Genomic DNA, 17,770 nt, shown 5'->3' on the forward strand with positions numbered 1-17,770 from the left:
GACCAACATATTTAGACTGCATTTAGAATTCTATAATCTGAGATAGCAAATTCCGTGTGTTTTATTGTTGCACATAAATCTCTGAAACGGCTGAACCAGAATGCTTTTTGGTAAAAACAAAATAAACAAAATTAGAAAAAGTCAATACCTAGTAATTAGGTTTTAAGACTTTAGACATCAAAATTAAAAACGTTATAAAATTTAAAATGAAAGACATTGCATTTTAAAGAAATGTGATTTTATAAAAAGATTATTTTTGTTTCTAGGTTACCATTATTACACTAGATTTTTTCACAATACCTATAGCTAATCTATATTTTAGCAAATTAAAAATGAAACATATTTTTAAAAAAATTACTCTACAAATTGATAACAATCTTTTACAGACTGTAAACAAAAACACTTAAAATTTACAAATTAAATTTTTTTTCTTTGGTCCTGAAGTTAATGAAGATGTCTATAAGTTGGCTTAGATTATTGGTATTTTACAATTACTTTTAATTTTTTCATACTCTTTTAAGTTTTATTGGTAGGAGGGGTGAGTCAACACTTTTTCTCTCCTTTGATAAAGTAGAAAAATAGCTTAAAACCTTTTTTGAAAATAGGTTTGGCGTTTCCGTAATATAACACACAGACAGGTAATTTACAACTTAAGATTTGACAATTAGTTTTTGTTTCGATTTTTTTTGTACAACAAGGTTGATATTTTGACAGTGCTCCAGATTAAACCTAATTGAATGAACACTTGTTAGTGGTTGGACACATTATGTTTAGTTTATAATAAGCTTAGAACATGCAATACCACTTTAGTTATAAATAAGTTTCTCATGGAGTATGTCACATAGTACTAGAAAGCATTATGGGTTGTTCTATGAAAGGTCTCATGTAAATTAACCAAATCAAAACAGTTTATAATAAGCTTACTACATGCAATACCACTTTAGTTATAAATAAGTTTTTTTTATATAGTATATCACATGTCACATAGTAATTCTCATATACAAAAACAAAAAAAAACAAAAAATCATTAGTTGATCTGAATTCTGCGAGGAGTGAGGGGACTGAAACCCACTTACAAACCTAAAAAAATATTTCATATTACAGGATTTTAAGGGGATTTATTAATGTCCAGGATACCATATAGTCATAGGCATCATACCTAACCTAAATCTCTTAATTTCAGATCAATGTTGAGTTGCAGCAGATTGCGTCAATATCCAACCATCTCATCACCACCGTCGCCGCATTCCTCAAATGGGAACCAGAACCAAAACAGGTTATTTATATATCTTACATTAATCTATCCTTAATTTTAATAAAACATACAACAGTTTAACATCCATTTTTTGTTCAGATTGTTAGTTTTTCCCTCATACTATAAAGGATTATTAAATATCCTTTTTTATATTTCCGTTATTTTATCAAATACTGGTTGCCTCGCCCCTAGATTCAAGGGGAGTGCGAAGTGGGTCAGAAAAGTACCTAAAACCACCCAAAGACATACATAAAGCTTCCCTAAAAATTACAATTAATTCGGACAACAAGTTTCCGAGATGTTTAGTTTCACACAACAACAAAAACTTTAAAATATAGGATGTTGTTCATTTGCCCTTTTAAAGGAAGCGCATTAAACTAGGGGCGCTACATCCTGTTAAATAAAGTAGTATATTTTTTTTTGAAGCTAAAGATCTTGGAAAATGCGGGTCTGAATACTTTTCATGGAAGCTTTATTAATGTCCTGGAGTAATTTTAGGCTAAGGGGGGGGGGGGAAGTTTGTACAGTTATAGGAAATGAAATTCAGTATAAAAGTTTGGGAGGGCCGTGTGGGCTTGTTTTTATAGTTATCAACCTAATTCTTTTTGTAGGCTCTCTTATATGACTGGATGTACACATAAAACTTTGAAAATTGAATTTCGGCACTTTCCTTCTTGGGGCTTGTGGAGCACAAAAACCCCCCTAACGCTAAAAATATGAGTTCTGAGCTTATTTTTAAAGATATCAACCTGATTTTTTAAAAATAATACTTTTTTAACATAACTGAATCAACGAACCATTACAGATTTCATTTCGGGACTTTCCTTCTTGGGGCTTGTGGAGCACAAAAACCCCCCAAACACTAAAAATATGAGTTCTGAGCTTATTTTTAAAGATATCAACCTGATTTTTTTTAAATAATACTTTTTTAACATAACCGAATCAACGAACCATTACAGATTTCATATTGGGACTTTCCTTCTAGGGGCTTGTGGAGCAAAAGATCCCCCCAAAACACTAAAAATATGAAAATATGAGTTCTAAGCTTATTTTAAAAGATGTCAACCTGATTTTCTTAAAATAATACTTTTTAACATAACCGAATCAACGAACCATTACAGATTTCATTTGGGACTTTCCTTCTAGGGGCTTGTGGAGCAAAAGACCCCCAAAACACTAAAAATAAGAGTTATAAGCTTATTTTTAAAGATATCAACCTGATTTTTTCAATAATACTTTTTTAACATAACCGAATGAACAAACCATTACAGATTTCATTTTGGGACTTTCCTTCTAGGGGCTTGTGGAGCAAAAGACCCCAAAACGACTAAAAATATGAGTTCTGAGTTTGTTTTAAAGATGTCAACCTGATTTTTTTAAAGAAAACTTTCTTAACATACCTGAATTAAGGAACCATTACAGTTTTCATTTTGGACTTTCCTTTTAGGGTCTAGTGGAGCAAAAGACCCCAAAAACACTAAAAATATGAGTTCTGAGCTTATTTTTTAAAGATATCAACCTGATTTTTTTAAAATAATACTTTTTTAACATAACCGAATCAACGAACCATTACAGATTTCATTTTGGGACTTTCATTCTTGTGATTTGTGGAGCAAAAGACCCCCAATTTTTTAAGAATAATACTTTTTTAACATAATACTTTTTGGGGGTCTTTTGCCCCACTAGCTTCTAGAAGGATAGTCCCTAAATGAAATCTCTAAAAGTTACCAAGTTCGGTTATGTTAAAAAAGTGTTCTTAAAAAAATCATGTTGATATCTTTAAAAATAAGGTCAGAACTAATATTTTTAGTGTTTTGTGGTTCTTTTGCTCCACAAGCCCCTAGAAGGAAAGTCCCAATATTTTTAGTGTTTTGGGGGTCTTTTGCTCTAGTAGACCCTAGAAGGTAAGTCCGAAAATGAAATCTGTAATGGTTTCTTAGTTCGGTTATGTTAAAGAAGTATTATTTTTAAAAAATCAGGTTGATGTCTTTAAAAATAAGCTCAGAACTAATATTTTTAGTGTTTTGTGGTTCTTTTGCTCCAAAAGCCCCTAGAAGGAAAGTCCTAAAATGAAATCTGTAATGGTTCCCTAGTTTGGTTATGTTCAAAAAGTTTCCTTAAAAAAATCAGGTTGATATCTTTAAAAATAAGCTCAGAACTCATATTTTTAGTGTTTTTGGGGGTCTTTTGCTTCACAAGCCCTTAGAAGGAAAGTCCTAAAATTAAATCTGTAATGGTTCCTTAGTTCGGCTATGTAAAAAAGTTTCCATAAAAAAAATCAGGTTGATATCTTTAAAAATAAGATCAGAACTCATATTTTTAGTGTTTTTGGGGGTCTTTTGCTCCACAAGCCCCTAGAAGGAAAGTCCCAAACTGAAATCTGTAATGGTTTGTTGATTCAGTTATGTTAAAATCAGGTTGGTATCTTTAAAAATAAGCTCAGAACGCATATTTTTAGTGTTTTCGGGGGTCTTTTGCTCCACAAGCCCCTAGAAGGAAAGTCCCAAAATGAAATCTGTAATGGTTTGTTGATTCAGTTATGTTAAAAAAAATATTATTTAAAAAAAATCAGGTTTATATCTTTAAAAATAAGCTCAGAACTCATATTTTTAGTGTTTGGGGGTCTTTTGCTCCACAAGCCCCTAGAAGGAAAGTCCCAAAATGAAATCTGTAATGGTTCGTTAATTCAGTTATGTTAAAAAAGTATTATTTTTAAAAAATCAGGTTGATATCTTTAAAAATAAGCTCAGAACTCATATTTTTAGCGTTTGGGGGGTTTTTGTGCTCCACAAGCCCCAAGAAGGAAAGTGCCGAAATTCAATTTTCAAAGTTTTATGTGTACATCCAGTCATATAAGAGAGCCTACAAAAAGAATTAGGTTGATAACTATAAAAACAAGCCCACACGGCCCTCCCAAACTTTTATACTGAATTTCATTTCCTATAACTGTACAAACTTCCCCCTGGTTTTATTATTTTTAAAAGCGAAGCTTTTCTATAATTAGGGTCGGTCCGTCCGTCCGTACGTCCGTCCGTCCGTACGTCCGTCCGTCCGAGATAGATAGCTTTTATTCGTTAATTTAGGCATGTTAGAATTGTCCTATCGATTTCAAACTTTGCATGATGATTCCTGTAGTAGTTGGGTACGATTTAGAAAGCGTAGCAACTCTATAATCATTACCAGAATGTCCGTACGTCCATTTTAAACATGTTGATTTTTCTACTTTTTTAACAACAAATTTTCAAGTGTTTTAATTATCCGTTTGATCTGATTTTTGGTATATTGATTCCTGGGACAACAAAGAACAATATTATAAGCAAAGCAACTCTATAATCAAGTCCAAAAATGTAAGTATGTCCATAAACATTATCCTGTTTTTAAGCAGTTTTTCAACAAATTTACCTACAATTTTGATTCGACATTTATACATTTATGTTCCGATTTTTCAGTTCAGATACTATACAAGTGTTAATGTCCGTTTGTCCTACCGTTTCAGTGCTTCGCTTTTATGGATGTTGTCATCCTTGTTTTAACTGGTTGTTACAAAAAATAGCATTACTGTACTCTAAAAAGTATATTGATTTTGTTTTGTTTTGATAGTTATCATTGCACTATCTTGTACACAAAGGATAGAAATATATTCTGAAAAACTATTAAGAAATCATACACCTTGAAGTAACATTGATTATTAGAGGATCGTCTGATTTACAGACAATATACAACAGTTATAGAATAGCTGCGCTGATTAATAACTTTACCACTGAAAGATTTGTTTTTAAGATTATTTGTCTCAGGAATTGCATATGGTTTATTTATTTATAGGTATCGAATTTTTATGGTATCGACTGAACCAAAAAATCATTCTTTACATAAAGGGAGGGTTTATAAAAGTGTAGGTATTTCGTAAGTCAAGGTATAAAACAACACAGAAATCTAAAACTCAAAACTGAACTATATAAGTGGATAGTAAGATGATATATCTGATTTATTGTTATTTTTATTTTTGAGTGTCTCCTTCCTTCTTTGATTATTAGACCTCTACATCAAAAAGACGTCCAGGCTTTTATTAGTGGGGGGAGGGGGTATATGTGTAGTATATATAGGGGTTGTATATGATAGATTTGTTCTCTCATTTTTATTTTTTTTATATATGTATGTACTGTAAAACACTCAAAAACCTTATGTTAATATTATGCTATTTTTTGCATCATGGCCTTACTTAAAAACTAAATGTCAATACATTGCATTTACAAACACACACACACATACGCACACTCACACACACACACACACATACACACATAGAAAAAAGGTGATATATAGCAAGGGGTAAGGCCTGATATCTAACGGGATAAGACAATGGACAATAGATTGATGTATACCTACCATGATGAGAAGCAAAATTACCCCTTTTGTTTGGAAACTTCTAGTTTTAACCATTAAATCAAGATAATATCAGAGTGTATTTTGCAAAAACACACCGAACAAAGGTATAGCTTTTTAGTTATGGCAGGTGTTTTTTTTTTTGGGGGGGGGGGTCAGCTACAGACAGGCATACACAGACATTCATCCTGTTACTTTTATATTAATATTATTTAGAAAACAAACGGGATGACCCGAGTCCAGTTGAACAAACTGACCACCCAACTTGAGCTGGAGGCGAAGCAAGCCAAGGATTTGAAAAAGGCTGCTTTCCATGTAAGTTTAAGTAGCGCAGCTTCACTATAATTAGTTCTTTAGATTCTATTAGGATTGACGAAAGACGAGATTTTTTTTTATAACAGCGCATCTGCTCATCTAATAAAACAATATTATATAACGCTTTTACAGTTGAAAAAAACATAAGGTTAACTTTTTAAGGGATCTTGAGGGATGAGGCAAGGGAAGATAAATTTATATATATCCCCAGTAACGATAAATAAAATTACTCCTTCAGAAAATTAAAGTTATTGGTTAAAAAGTTTAGAAACTTCTTGTTTGGAACCAGCAATCAGCATCCAATGAGAATATCCAAAGTTTTTGGTCTAATAAGATAAGACGGTGCCAAAACCTAAGGCACCAGTTTAATTTACAGTCCAATGTCCCCTCCCTCAACGCCAAAAATAGGGAGTGAACCATAATTATGTTATAGGTATTTGCCAGCCTGGCGGCTAATGACGAGGATATCAGGAAGAGGTTGATTGACACCCAGCCCATAGTCGACAGTGTCGTCAAGGCCATGAAGGAATCAGATTTAGGTAAGGTTAGGTTTGATAATAATTTGTAAGTAAAGAAGATGTTTTATTAATTGATAATAGATCTATAAATACATCCAACTCACTGTTATTTTATTTTTTTTCTGCATTAAAATCCCCGACTTCCCACCTTATTTTGAATTAAAGGGACTATCCACAAATAAAGTGATTCTAAGCACCTTCCAGCATTGATCCATAGTATTTTTTAGTGAATATACTAGGTTTATGTTTGATATTTGGTTTATCGCCTTTAAAGTTAGGTTTCACCATGGTTTTATATGAAAAAACTTTGGTGAAATATCATCAAATGGTTTGATGGGTTCAAACTGTTGTTTAAAAGCCTTGACACAAAAGTATATTATTTTGATTAAAAATTTATATTCAGAAAAGGATAACATCAACATATCTCTTTAATTCTAGAACTGATCATGCCAGCAATTCGTTGTCTGCATTCTCTCTCCAGATCTGTACAGCTCCTCAGAACAACTTTCCAGGTAACAATTTAACATTTTTGTGCCTATTTAAAGGCATATAGTATTTACCCTTTCCATCAATAAAATATAACAAAACTTTTTTTTCTCGCAGTTCTGGATTATGTGTAGCAAGGGAGGTACGGGATATTGGATTGAAAATTATAGTGACCCTCAATGTTTATAGCTTTGCTATTCGTTAACATAACAAAAACAATTTGGTTGTTAATTACTTAGGTTGTTTTGTCGTTGAATAAGTAGATAAAAAACATCTAGATACAAAGAAATGTAAATATAGTATAATTCTGTTTTTTGTATTAGTTTTGTACAGAATTATTTACTTATTTTTTTGGCTAAGCTACTTTGAAGCCAGCTCATACCAATAACGAAATTAATTCGGGAAAAAATCACGAAACCTATACGTGTTTTTCAGCTGTCGTTGGGGGGCAACACATCGTAAAATTGACGACCTCTCCATTTGCCCCCCAAATATTATTTTAGATTTAATTCCCTTGTTGGTTATACCTTATTCCCGCTTTGAAGCTTATTTGATTGATTAAAATCTATAGATGGGGGAAAATTATTACTTCTTACTTTACTTGCTTTATTACAATTGCTTACAACATTCATTTTTATTAAACTTTATTCTGTAAAATGAAGAAAACAAAAACATTTGCTGTACTGGTTTTCTTTTAAAACTTTCTTGTTTATTTTGTTTAAGCGTAGTATAGTTTGTTTAATGTAGAAAGTATACTTTTCAAAATTAAGTACAGGGATCAAATAAGACAAGATATAATATAAAAATTATTTTAAGTATCATTGTAATTCAGTATAAAATCCCCTTCCTCCCTGATAAAACCAAAAATTTTAAGAAATAAAATTGACATAAAAAAGTTATCAAATATTTAGAGTTATTAATTTCCCTTCTTCCTTTTTTTTGTTAACTTTTTTTAACATTGAAAAAAAAGAAATGTATATTTCCAGGGATCTAAGGGGTTAAGACAATAGCCGATGTATTGATAAATATCCTCAATGATGATAAACAAAATTACCCGGTAGATAACAGTTAGTGTTTGGAAAATTTGGACACTCTTTTTAATGAAGCAACCACTCAAAATTCAATAAAAGTCCCCCAAATTGTTAAACCAACGAATAAAACTGGGAGTATTGTAATAAATAGCTCAATGTCCCCTCCCTCCCATGGTATATTTCCCTATATTTGTGAATATTGTAGGATAATATTGTTTGGGAACTTAACCATTGATGAAAATACTTTGGGGACTATATTTGTGAATATTCTAGAATAATATAGTTTGGGAACCATAAATGAAAATACTTTGGGGACTATATTTGTGAATATTGTATGATAATATAGTTTGGGTATCATTAATGAAAATACTTTGGGGACTATATTTGTGAATATTCTAGGATAATATTGTTTGGGAACTATTGATGAAAATACTTTGGGGACTATATTTGAAAATATTCTAGGATAATATTGTTTGGGAACCATTAATGAAAATACTTTGGGGACTATATTTGAAAATATTCTAGGATAATATTGTTTGGGTACCATTGATGAAAATACTTTGGGGACTATATTTTGAATATTCTAGGATGGTATTGTTTGGGAACCATTAATGAAAATACTTTGGGGACTATATTTGAAAATATTCTAGGATAATATTGTTTGGGTACCATTGATGAAAATACTTTGGGGACTATATTGTGAATATTCTAGGATGATATTGTTTGGGAACCATTAATGAAAATACTTTGGGGACTATATTTGTGAATATTCTAGGATAATATTGTTTGGGAACCATTGATGAAAATACTTTGGGGACTATATTAGTTAATATTCTAGGATATTATAGTTTGGGAACCATCGTTGAAAATACTTTGGGGACTAATATTTGTGAATATTCTAGGATAATATTGTTTGGGAACCATTGATGAAAATACTTTGGGGACTATATTTGTGAATATTCTAGGATAATATTGTTTGGGAACCATTGATGAAAATACTTTCTTCCGCGAGCTCCAAGGTAAATATTTTCAAACATAATATCAACTTTACATAAAAAACATTAGGTAGGATTTTGTAAATGTGTGTTATAAAATTTTAGAATAAAATAAATTTGCTTCTTTTATTTCTTTATCGTTTGGGGGCAACACATAGTTAAATTGACGACCACTCCATCTGCCGTGCCCCCCCTTATTCCTCGGCTTATTGGCACTGTAATGTTTTTGTAATAAGTTAACATAAGGGGGGGGGGGGTATTTTTCCCAATGCCAAACATAATGGGGGGGGGGGGCGTGGGAGGAGGCTTTCCAGTACCTAATTTAATCCATCTTGTACTAAAGAAACAAACGAACAACTACTATAAAATATTCAATATTGTGTTTAAAAAGACACTTTGAGGGATATTTTCAACCTGCTTTTTTACCTTCTATTTTTCTTTAATAGATATTTTAATTTAAATTTTTTAACAGGTTGAGAGTGTGTTATTGGCATCTTCCACTCTGTGCAACATGCTCCTCGACTTTTCTCCAAGCAAAGACTCAATTTTGGACTCAGGTAATACTCAGGGGAAATTGGGGACACTGGTACCCAAAGTTTTATAAACACCACAGAGGAAGGAAGTTACGATAGTACCCAAAGTTTTATAATCCAATTTTTTTATTTGTTGTCTTAATGATAGACTTCGAGTACTTTTGTTAAATTTTGATTGGTTGGCAGATTCTAACGGACTGAAAAGAAAAACTATAGTATATTTATAAAAAGATTTAGTAATAAAACATTCTTAAGTTAAAAGATATCCTATAGGTAATAAGAAAATTCATCAATGAATTTTGGGTTGTTAAAACGAATTTATTGTATGTATTTATTATAAAATATAATGTACTATATCTATTGCGTCGCCGATAATCTGCAATTGTACTTTACAGGAGCTGTGGACGTACTGTGCGAGTTGACCCGCAAGCAGGACCCGGCCCTGCGGCTCAACGGTGTCTGGGGACTTATGAACTTGTCCTTCAACTCTGAGCAGCGTATCAAGTCCCAGATAATGACCACGCTGGGTACAGATCAGGTTAGGCTTATTATTCAATGATGGAGAAATGCCATTCAACAGGCGTGTCCTTAAAAGGGGTAATCGAAACAGCGCATCAAGCCCCAAATAATGACCACGCTGGGCAAAGATCAGGTTATCTTCAGTAATGGAAATGCCTTGGTTAAAAACCAGATGAAACCTGTTACAATGTTCAGATTTAGGCAAAGAACGTGTCATTTATGTTGAATTGTCTTAGTTTGTGAATATAACTGAACTGGTTAAACATACTCTCATTCGTTGGGTCTTTAAAACTTTGGGGACTCGCATCAAAACTTGAGCGGGTTTTACAAACCTTCTGCGTACAAACAATAGGTAATTTAATCAGCGTAAGGTGTGGTTTTGTTATTTGTAATCATGTGTATATTAACAAGGATGACAACATCCATAAAAGCGAAGCTCTGAAACGATATGACAGACGAAACATTAATTTTTGTTGAGTGTCAGAACTAAATATACAAAATATGAAAATATAAGGTTTGACAAAATTATACTTAAATTTGTTGCAAAACTTCTTAAATACAGAATTCTGTTTAAGGACATACTGACATTTTTAATACTTGATTATAGAGATTCTTCGCTCATAATATTGAACCTTATTGTAATAGGAATCAGTAATCAAAAAATCAGATCAATCGGATGATTTTATCACATAAAAAAATTTTATTAAAAAAGTAAAAAAATCAACATGTTTAAAATGGACGTACGGACATTCTGGTAACGATTATATAGTTGCTACGCTTTCTAAATCGTACCTCACTACTACAGGAATCACCATGCAAAGTTTGAATTCTAAAATGCCTAAATTAACGAATAAAAGCTAACTATCTCGGACAGATTATAATTATAGAAAAGCTTCGCTTTTAAAAATATTTAAGTACTTTCAATGATCTGAACGAATTAAAGTAAATTCCTAAATATGATGAATAAATTGGGATTTTATTATGTAAATGAATATTTTAATGAGTATTTATTTTTCTATATCTGTGTAGGTATGAATTTGTTTATATTTGAACTGCAGGGGTCAAATGTACGCATTTCTGTTTTTAGTAGCGCAGCTACCTTTTAAGTATAGTATGTTTCTGTATGTAAGTCCATCCCACTCATTGATAGTTATTGGTTGTTATTAGCTTTTTCAATAATTAAAAACTATACTGTAAATTAAGTGCACTAATTTCTTCCAATAGTTCATAAGATTAGTTCTCGGATTAAAAATGTTTTATGCTTAAAATTGCTGTACCTAAATCTAAATTGATACTTGAATACAATGTATAGATTATTTATTTAAGAATCTATTAATACATTGCTGCCTTTTTAATGGAAAATGGTTATCTATCTTTTTAAATAAATATTCTTTTTTAAAAATTTCAACTAGCTATAGGTACATTTGCTTTTAAAAATCTTTTTCTAGCGATCAATTAACCATCTTTCTTTCAAATAAAGAGGTTATTGTTTATCTGTCGAAGTAAAATTATTTACATTTGCTTTTGCTATTCTTTCAAGATATCTAATTGCATTTAAAACTAGCTATAAACCTGCGGATCTTCAGCAATCTAGCTGTCCAAATATCCCATTTAGATCCTTAGGGATAAGACAAAGGACGAGAAGTTAATAGTTCCCCAATTGTGTTAAATAAAATTACCCCTTTTGTAGATTACAATTATTGGTTGTCCAGATTGAATACTGCTAGTCTTTTCTACCAAATCACGAACCAAAAAAGGCCCCCAAAGTTTTTTAATCCAATATCCCCTTCTTGCCTGATGAATCTACTCTATTTATGAAACAAGGTGTTCTCTGTTTGTATGTTTATATATTTCTCAACAGTTATGGACATAAATCTCTATGTATATAAACAAATATGCAAATTGTTCATACAATTTAACCAAAAAATAAAAGGACAGATATGTTTATAAGTGATTTCAACTGATCATCCGGAGAACCCAATAATATCAACCGTTTGTAATTAGATGCATTACTTTACCGACCAATTTAGGATACTAGGTTAAGTAACATCCAACAGACAACTGAACTTTTGATTTCACGATTTCTATCTGGAAGTTCTAACTGCATGGTTTAGTTGCCAAGGCACCCCCCCCCCCCCCTATTATTACTATTAGTGTCATATGCAAGACACAGCAAAAGTAGACACCATTTTTAACATCTCTAGTATGACATGTTCTCCAGGCTCTAACCAGACAACAAGCAGCCACACGATCATTTACGCTCATGCTGTGGGGTTTTGTTAAAATTAATAGTGCAATAATAAAGATATTTTAATTAGAAAAGGAAAAATGTGCACGATAGAAATTAAAGTTTTTGATATAATTATTATCAACAAATCAATAATCATTATTTTTTATGTCGAACATTTTAACAATATAAAGAAAATTTTTTGTCTAGTAATACCTACATAAAAATAAACATTTTATTTTTAGTTTTAATGAGACACTTAATTATTTTCATCTATTTATGCGCATTTATTTATATACATCCTGTCTTGTTTTAACACTTACATATAAAGGGACACTATTCGATAGATGTATTACCCTAGAAGGCCAATAAGACATAATAATCCTTGAATTTTACTATAATGGAAGAAATAAACTGTGTTCGCAATGGTTCTATTAGGGGTTTGATGTTTATGGTGAGGTATACAATATACATCTATATACATTGTTATATCCGATTTGAATTAAAGCTTAAATACAATTTAGTTCAGCAGATAAAAGGGATCATGTTACTTGTCGATGCAGCGCTGCACTTACAAGTAACATGTTTAACTTTGCTGCACTTACAAGTAACATGTTAAAGGGAGATAAAAAAAAGGAGATAGGCAGACAATGTTAGTTATATTTTTTATCGAAAATAAGCTTTTTAGTCATTTCTAAAGAACTTCAAAACCCCAAACAACTTCCTTCATCTTGAACCAAATTATACAAGGAAAACTCCTCCCACTCTTTTTCTCCTGAGAAATTTCCACCAATTTCTAAATTAAACCTTTGATTTAAAAAATCTCCACCCTCTAAAAAACATAACTCAGGGCAATTTCATGTACAACCCCCTCCCTCCCTTCTGTTCCAACCAAATTAAACCAGAAAAACTTGTCCCACTTTTTTATTATCTCTACACTTTTTTATTAGTATCTCTATAGGGAATGGAGGGGGGATATTGCTGCATCTACAAGTAACATGTATGAGTTTGCTGCATCTACAAGTAACATGTGATAAGCGCTGCATCGACAAGTAACATGATCCGATAAAAGTAATCAATATTTCTACTATATCACTAGTCAAGTAATAATAATCAATAATTTAATGTTGATTAAAATCTCAAAGATACTGATGCTACTAACGTTATTCTAGTGTAAGATGGACGTATGGACGTACCTCTAGTTTTAAAGGCTCCAAGCTTTTAAATTAAGATGAAAATTTGGTTTTAAAATAGTTTCTCTTTAATAACTTTACTATAAACATTAATAAACATTTCATATCCTTAGGAATAATTCTTTAGAGGAGGGGACAATGAAGGGTAGATTAATCTACAAGTCATCTCCCCCAATATTTATAGGCCACCATAGATAAATAAAATTGTTTTCTTCCATCAAAAAGATTTTACCTATTTATCTGTATTGAATAATAGTTTGTCAAGTGGTTTATGTGTGGAAATCTAAAGGGATAAGACAATTGACGATAAATTGATGTACATCCCCAATGATGATACACGAAATTACCCCTTCTGAAAATTACAATTTGTGGTTGAAACGTTTGGACACTCAACTAAATGAACCAACCAATCAAAACTAATTAAAAGTCCCTTAGGTTGTTAAGCTAACAAACGTCATCATAAGACTCTTGAGACAAGTGTAATAAACAGCCCAATGTACCCTTCCTCGCTTGGGTTTAGGAATTTAAAGCTTAATCCTGACAGACAGACAGACGGACAGTTCAACTTTGTATTAAATAGTTTTAACACCCGCTTACTCATAAATGCATTCCCCTAATATCCATTGTTTATTTAACCCATAACTATAATAAATCTTATATTTAAAAATTTTGGGGAATTAAGGTTAATAATATGTTTCTTTAAAACAGCCAATAATTTTACAACTATCTAAGCTAAAAATAAAAATTTATACATATTTCCTATTAACTGGTATTAGGAAGCTCTAAAATATATATTAAAATCTATGATTTTACCATAAAAAAGCGCAGTTTATCTCTATGCGTTTTTTTTATAAGCTTAAAACGCTTTGAAAATAAAACTGACTAATCAAACTTTTGACAAAAATTATTATATAAGAGCAATAAGATGTCTGTCTGTATGTACTGATGTATCTCGCTAACCTTTGAACCTGTATGGTTCACAATGACAGTGAAGCTTCTTATATGATCAGAAAAGGTATATATCTTTTTGGGGTGAATGTACCACCAACCACCCGAGAGAAACTTCCCCTAGAAGAAGAAAACCCCCCCCCCCCCAAAAAAAAAGGTATGAAGTTCTGTGCCAATTTCTTTCTAATACTTGTTTTTGGAAGCTAGACATAATCTTTTTTTTAGCTCTCTAAATTTATCTCAAATATACAGAACACTTTCATTTTATAGGATCCATCCCACTTTTACAATCTTATTTTAATGATGTTATTGTTACAACTTTACGCCATAGTTTGTGAATTAATAGTTTGTTAATATTGTTAAAATATTATTCTTTTGTCTGGCACGCGTGTCTAGGCAGGGATCTAAAGGGATAAGACAATGGTCATTAAATTGATGTAAATCCCTAATGATGATACTCAAAATTACTCATTCTGTAGATTACAATTAGTGGTTGAACCGTTTGGACACTCAACTTACTGAATCAATCAATCCAATCAAAATTTATTACAAGTCCCCAAAGTTGTTAAAGCAACAAATATAAAAACTTTATTATAAAACATTGGGGTCTAGTCAAATAAACAGCCTAATGTCCCCTTCCTTCCTGGTGACTATGTGTTAAACTAGAAGGGGTTAGGTTAGGGGATTAATTGCAGGGATAGGTATATGGAAAATAAATCAAAGTCTGACTTTGGTAGCTTGTAATAATTGAGTTATAGATAGTACAATAGGAAAAGTAATTTTAACTTAACTAAAGAATCTTACTAAAGAGAGACCTTGGTATCAAAATTCGTAAAAATGCTTCTTCTATGCCATTAACCTAAATATATATCCCTGAAAAATAGACTTTAAGAGAAAGATATTAATGATCTGATATAATATAAAAAAATGTATGTCTTTTAAAGATATTACCACTGGACCGATTGTCATATTTTAGAGGAGTGTAGTTTTCTTACCTACTCTTCTTTAAAAAAATTTATATTCAATATTACAATTAATTATTTCAACGCCAGCCTCTAGTAAAATTATTATTTATAACTTTTTTTTATTCAGTTTAAAGAATGAATTCTTGAAAAAGTAATGTGCTAACATTTTCATGTATTGATATATTATATAACTAGCGGCTACGCCCCTAGAGGCCTCTAGTGGCCTTTAAATGTTTTTTTTTTAAATATCTAATTTGAGAAATAACTTGTCTATGTTATCAATTGTTAAATTCATGCGTCTACGCAGCGCGACTACGTAGCGCGACTATGCTAGCGACACTATGCGGCGGAAATATTTAATATTTTTGATTTTATTGTGATTTCTCTTGGGAGGGTGGTGGTACCCTCCCCCAAAATAGTTATAAACCTTCCCGGGACATATGAGAATCTACCCTGTTAAGGAGAACCCGATCGGTTCAGCGGTTAGCGAGATCCTTCGGTACAGACACACAGACAAACAAACATCCTGTTACTTTAGTATAAGGATTAGATCATTATTGTTTGCGAAGCAGTCTCTTAAATTAAAACTAAAATAATATATTACTCTTAAATGAAACTAATAATTTAGGTGTTTCGTCTGCTATCAGGCACTGAAATTCAGGTGGTTATGAAAACCTTGGGGACCCTTAGAAATTGTCCTTAATAAGGCAAACATCCTGTTACTTTAGTATAAGGATTAGATCATTATTGTTTGCGAAGCAGTCTCTAAAATTAAAACTAAAATAATATTACTCTTAAATGAAACTAATAACTTAGGTGTTTCGTATGCTATCAGGCACTGAAATTCAGGTGGTTATGAAAACCTTGGGGACACTTAGAAATTGTCCTAAATAAGTCAGGGATAGGATAATGGGTTAATTAATACTAATAATTCAGGTTTTTCGTCTGCTGTAAGACACTGAGATGCAGGTGGTTATAAAAACCTTGGGTACCCTTAGAAATCGTCCTAAATAAGGCAGGGATAGAATAATGGGTTAATAAAAACGTGTAATTCAGGTGTTTCGTCTGTTGTCAGACACTGAGATGCAGGTGGTTATGAAAACCTTAGGCCTACTCAGAAATTTGTTGTCTAATGATAAACATCATATTGATCAGGTCAGTTTTATCAAGTAGCGCAGCTACTTTATGTAATGGGTTTGTCAGGACGTTCGTCATTTCATTCGACTAGATTTTACATTATGTAAGTTTTTTTTTAGTTATAGTAGTTGTGCTACTCTATAACAAGCGTATGTCTGTCCGTAAATTAACTTCAGTTTCTAAGAAAAACTTCAAATTTTGAGGGTTCATTTTTTTTTAGAGCCGTTGTCTTTTTTTTGCATTATTCTGTCTGTTTGTATGTCTGTCTGTCTGTCTGTATGTATGTCTGTCAGTCTGTCTGTCTGTCTGTCTGTCTGTGTGTCTGTCTGTCATAAATATATTCTATTCCTTGTTTAGATGACAAGCTTGTATGGGAAACAGTTAATACAAGCTGTTGTCTTTACTTTGCATTTCTCTGTCTGTCTGTCTTTCTGTCTGTCTTTCTGTCAGTCTGTCTGTCTGTAAGGCATGCACATAAATATATTCTATTCCTTGTTTAGATGACAAGCTTGTATGGGAAAGAGTGAATACAATCTGCTGTCTTTACTTTGCATTACTCTGTCTGTCTGTCTGTCTGTCTGTCTGTCTATAATGCTTGCACATAAATATACATTAATTCTTGTTTAGATGACAAGCTTGTATGGGAAACAGCTAATGCAAGCAGTTGTCTTCATTTTGGAGTCTGAAAATTCACAGGAGGTGAGCAATTTTATGTTAAGAATCGAGGAAATAGGTAGAAGTTAGTTTGCTTTTTTTTTAGATATTGTGGTCAATTTTTAGGGGCGGTTTGCCTTGTTAGGTTAGTGCTACCCATCCCCAAATTAGTTAGGTATAAACCTATCCAGGACCTATGAGAATCTATATTGTAATAGAGAACGATATTGGTTCTGCTGTTAGCCTGATCTTTCGTCACACAGAGACATCCTGTTACTTTTATATAAGGACTTCCATTAAGGTGAAAGAGCAAGCACTATGTATGCTGGCTAACATTGCTTATGGGGGAGGCATCTAAAATACAGTATATTCTTATTGGTCCTATTTAATGATTATGGATCTACATCTATCATATTTATTATTTACAATCAAGGTGAAAGAACAAGCACTATGTATGCTGGCTAACATAGCTGATGGAGAGGCTTCTAAAACTTTAATAATGGATAATGAAGACATGATGAAGAAATTGAAATCCTACATGCAACATTTTAATCCGAATTTACAGGTATGTTTCTTATTATGATGATATATCCACTGATCAATACATCTTT

At 31.9% G+C, this 17,770-nt stretch overlaps 2 protein-coding genes across 5 annotated transcripts in view; one reads left to right on the top strand and one right to left on the bottom strand.

Moving 5' to 3' along the window:
- The window catches only part of LOC145318738 (uncharacterized), a 372,001-nt gene that overhangs the window by 136,938 nt on the left and 217,293 nt on the right, over positions 1–17,770 (bottom strand). The window lies entirely within an intron of this gene.
- LOC145319932 (armadillo repeat-containing protein 8-like) overlaps positions 1–17,770 on the top strand; it is a 57,205-nt gene that overhangs the window by 36,423 nt on the left and 3,012 nt on the right. Inside the window, exons 12-21 of the mRNA XM_080162334.1 lie at positions 1,184–1,276; positions 5,855–5,953; positions 6,387–6,492; positions 6,910–6,983; positions 8,954–9,007; positions 9,456–9,540; positions 9,912–10,054; positions 16,425–16,523; positions 17,133–17,204; positions 17,593–17,724. Of these exons, the coding sequence (XP_080018460.1) occupies positions 1,184–1,276; positions 5,855–5,953; positions 6,387–6,492; positions 6,910–6,983; positions 8,954–9,007; positions 9,456–9,540; positions 9,912–10,054; positions 16,425–16,523; positions 17,133–17,204; positions 17,593–17,724 (957 nt within the window). The remainder of the gene's footprint in view (positions 1–1,183; positions 1,277–5,854; positions 5,954–6,386; positions 6,493–6,909; positions 6,984–8,953; positions 9,008–9,455; positions 9,541–9,911; positions 10,055–16,424; positions 16,524–17,132; positions 17,205–17,592; positions 17,725–17,770) is intronic.

The sequence above is a fragment of the Acartia tonsa genome, chromosome 5 (genome assembly GCF_053477335.1).
Source record: "Acartia tonsa isolate MP-2025a chromosome 5, ASM5347733v1, whole genome shotgun sequence".
Taxonomy (NCBI): Eukaryota; Metazoa; Arthropoda; class Copepoda; order Calanoida; family Acartiidae; genus Acartia; species Acartia tonsa.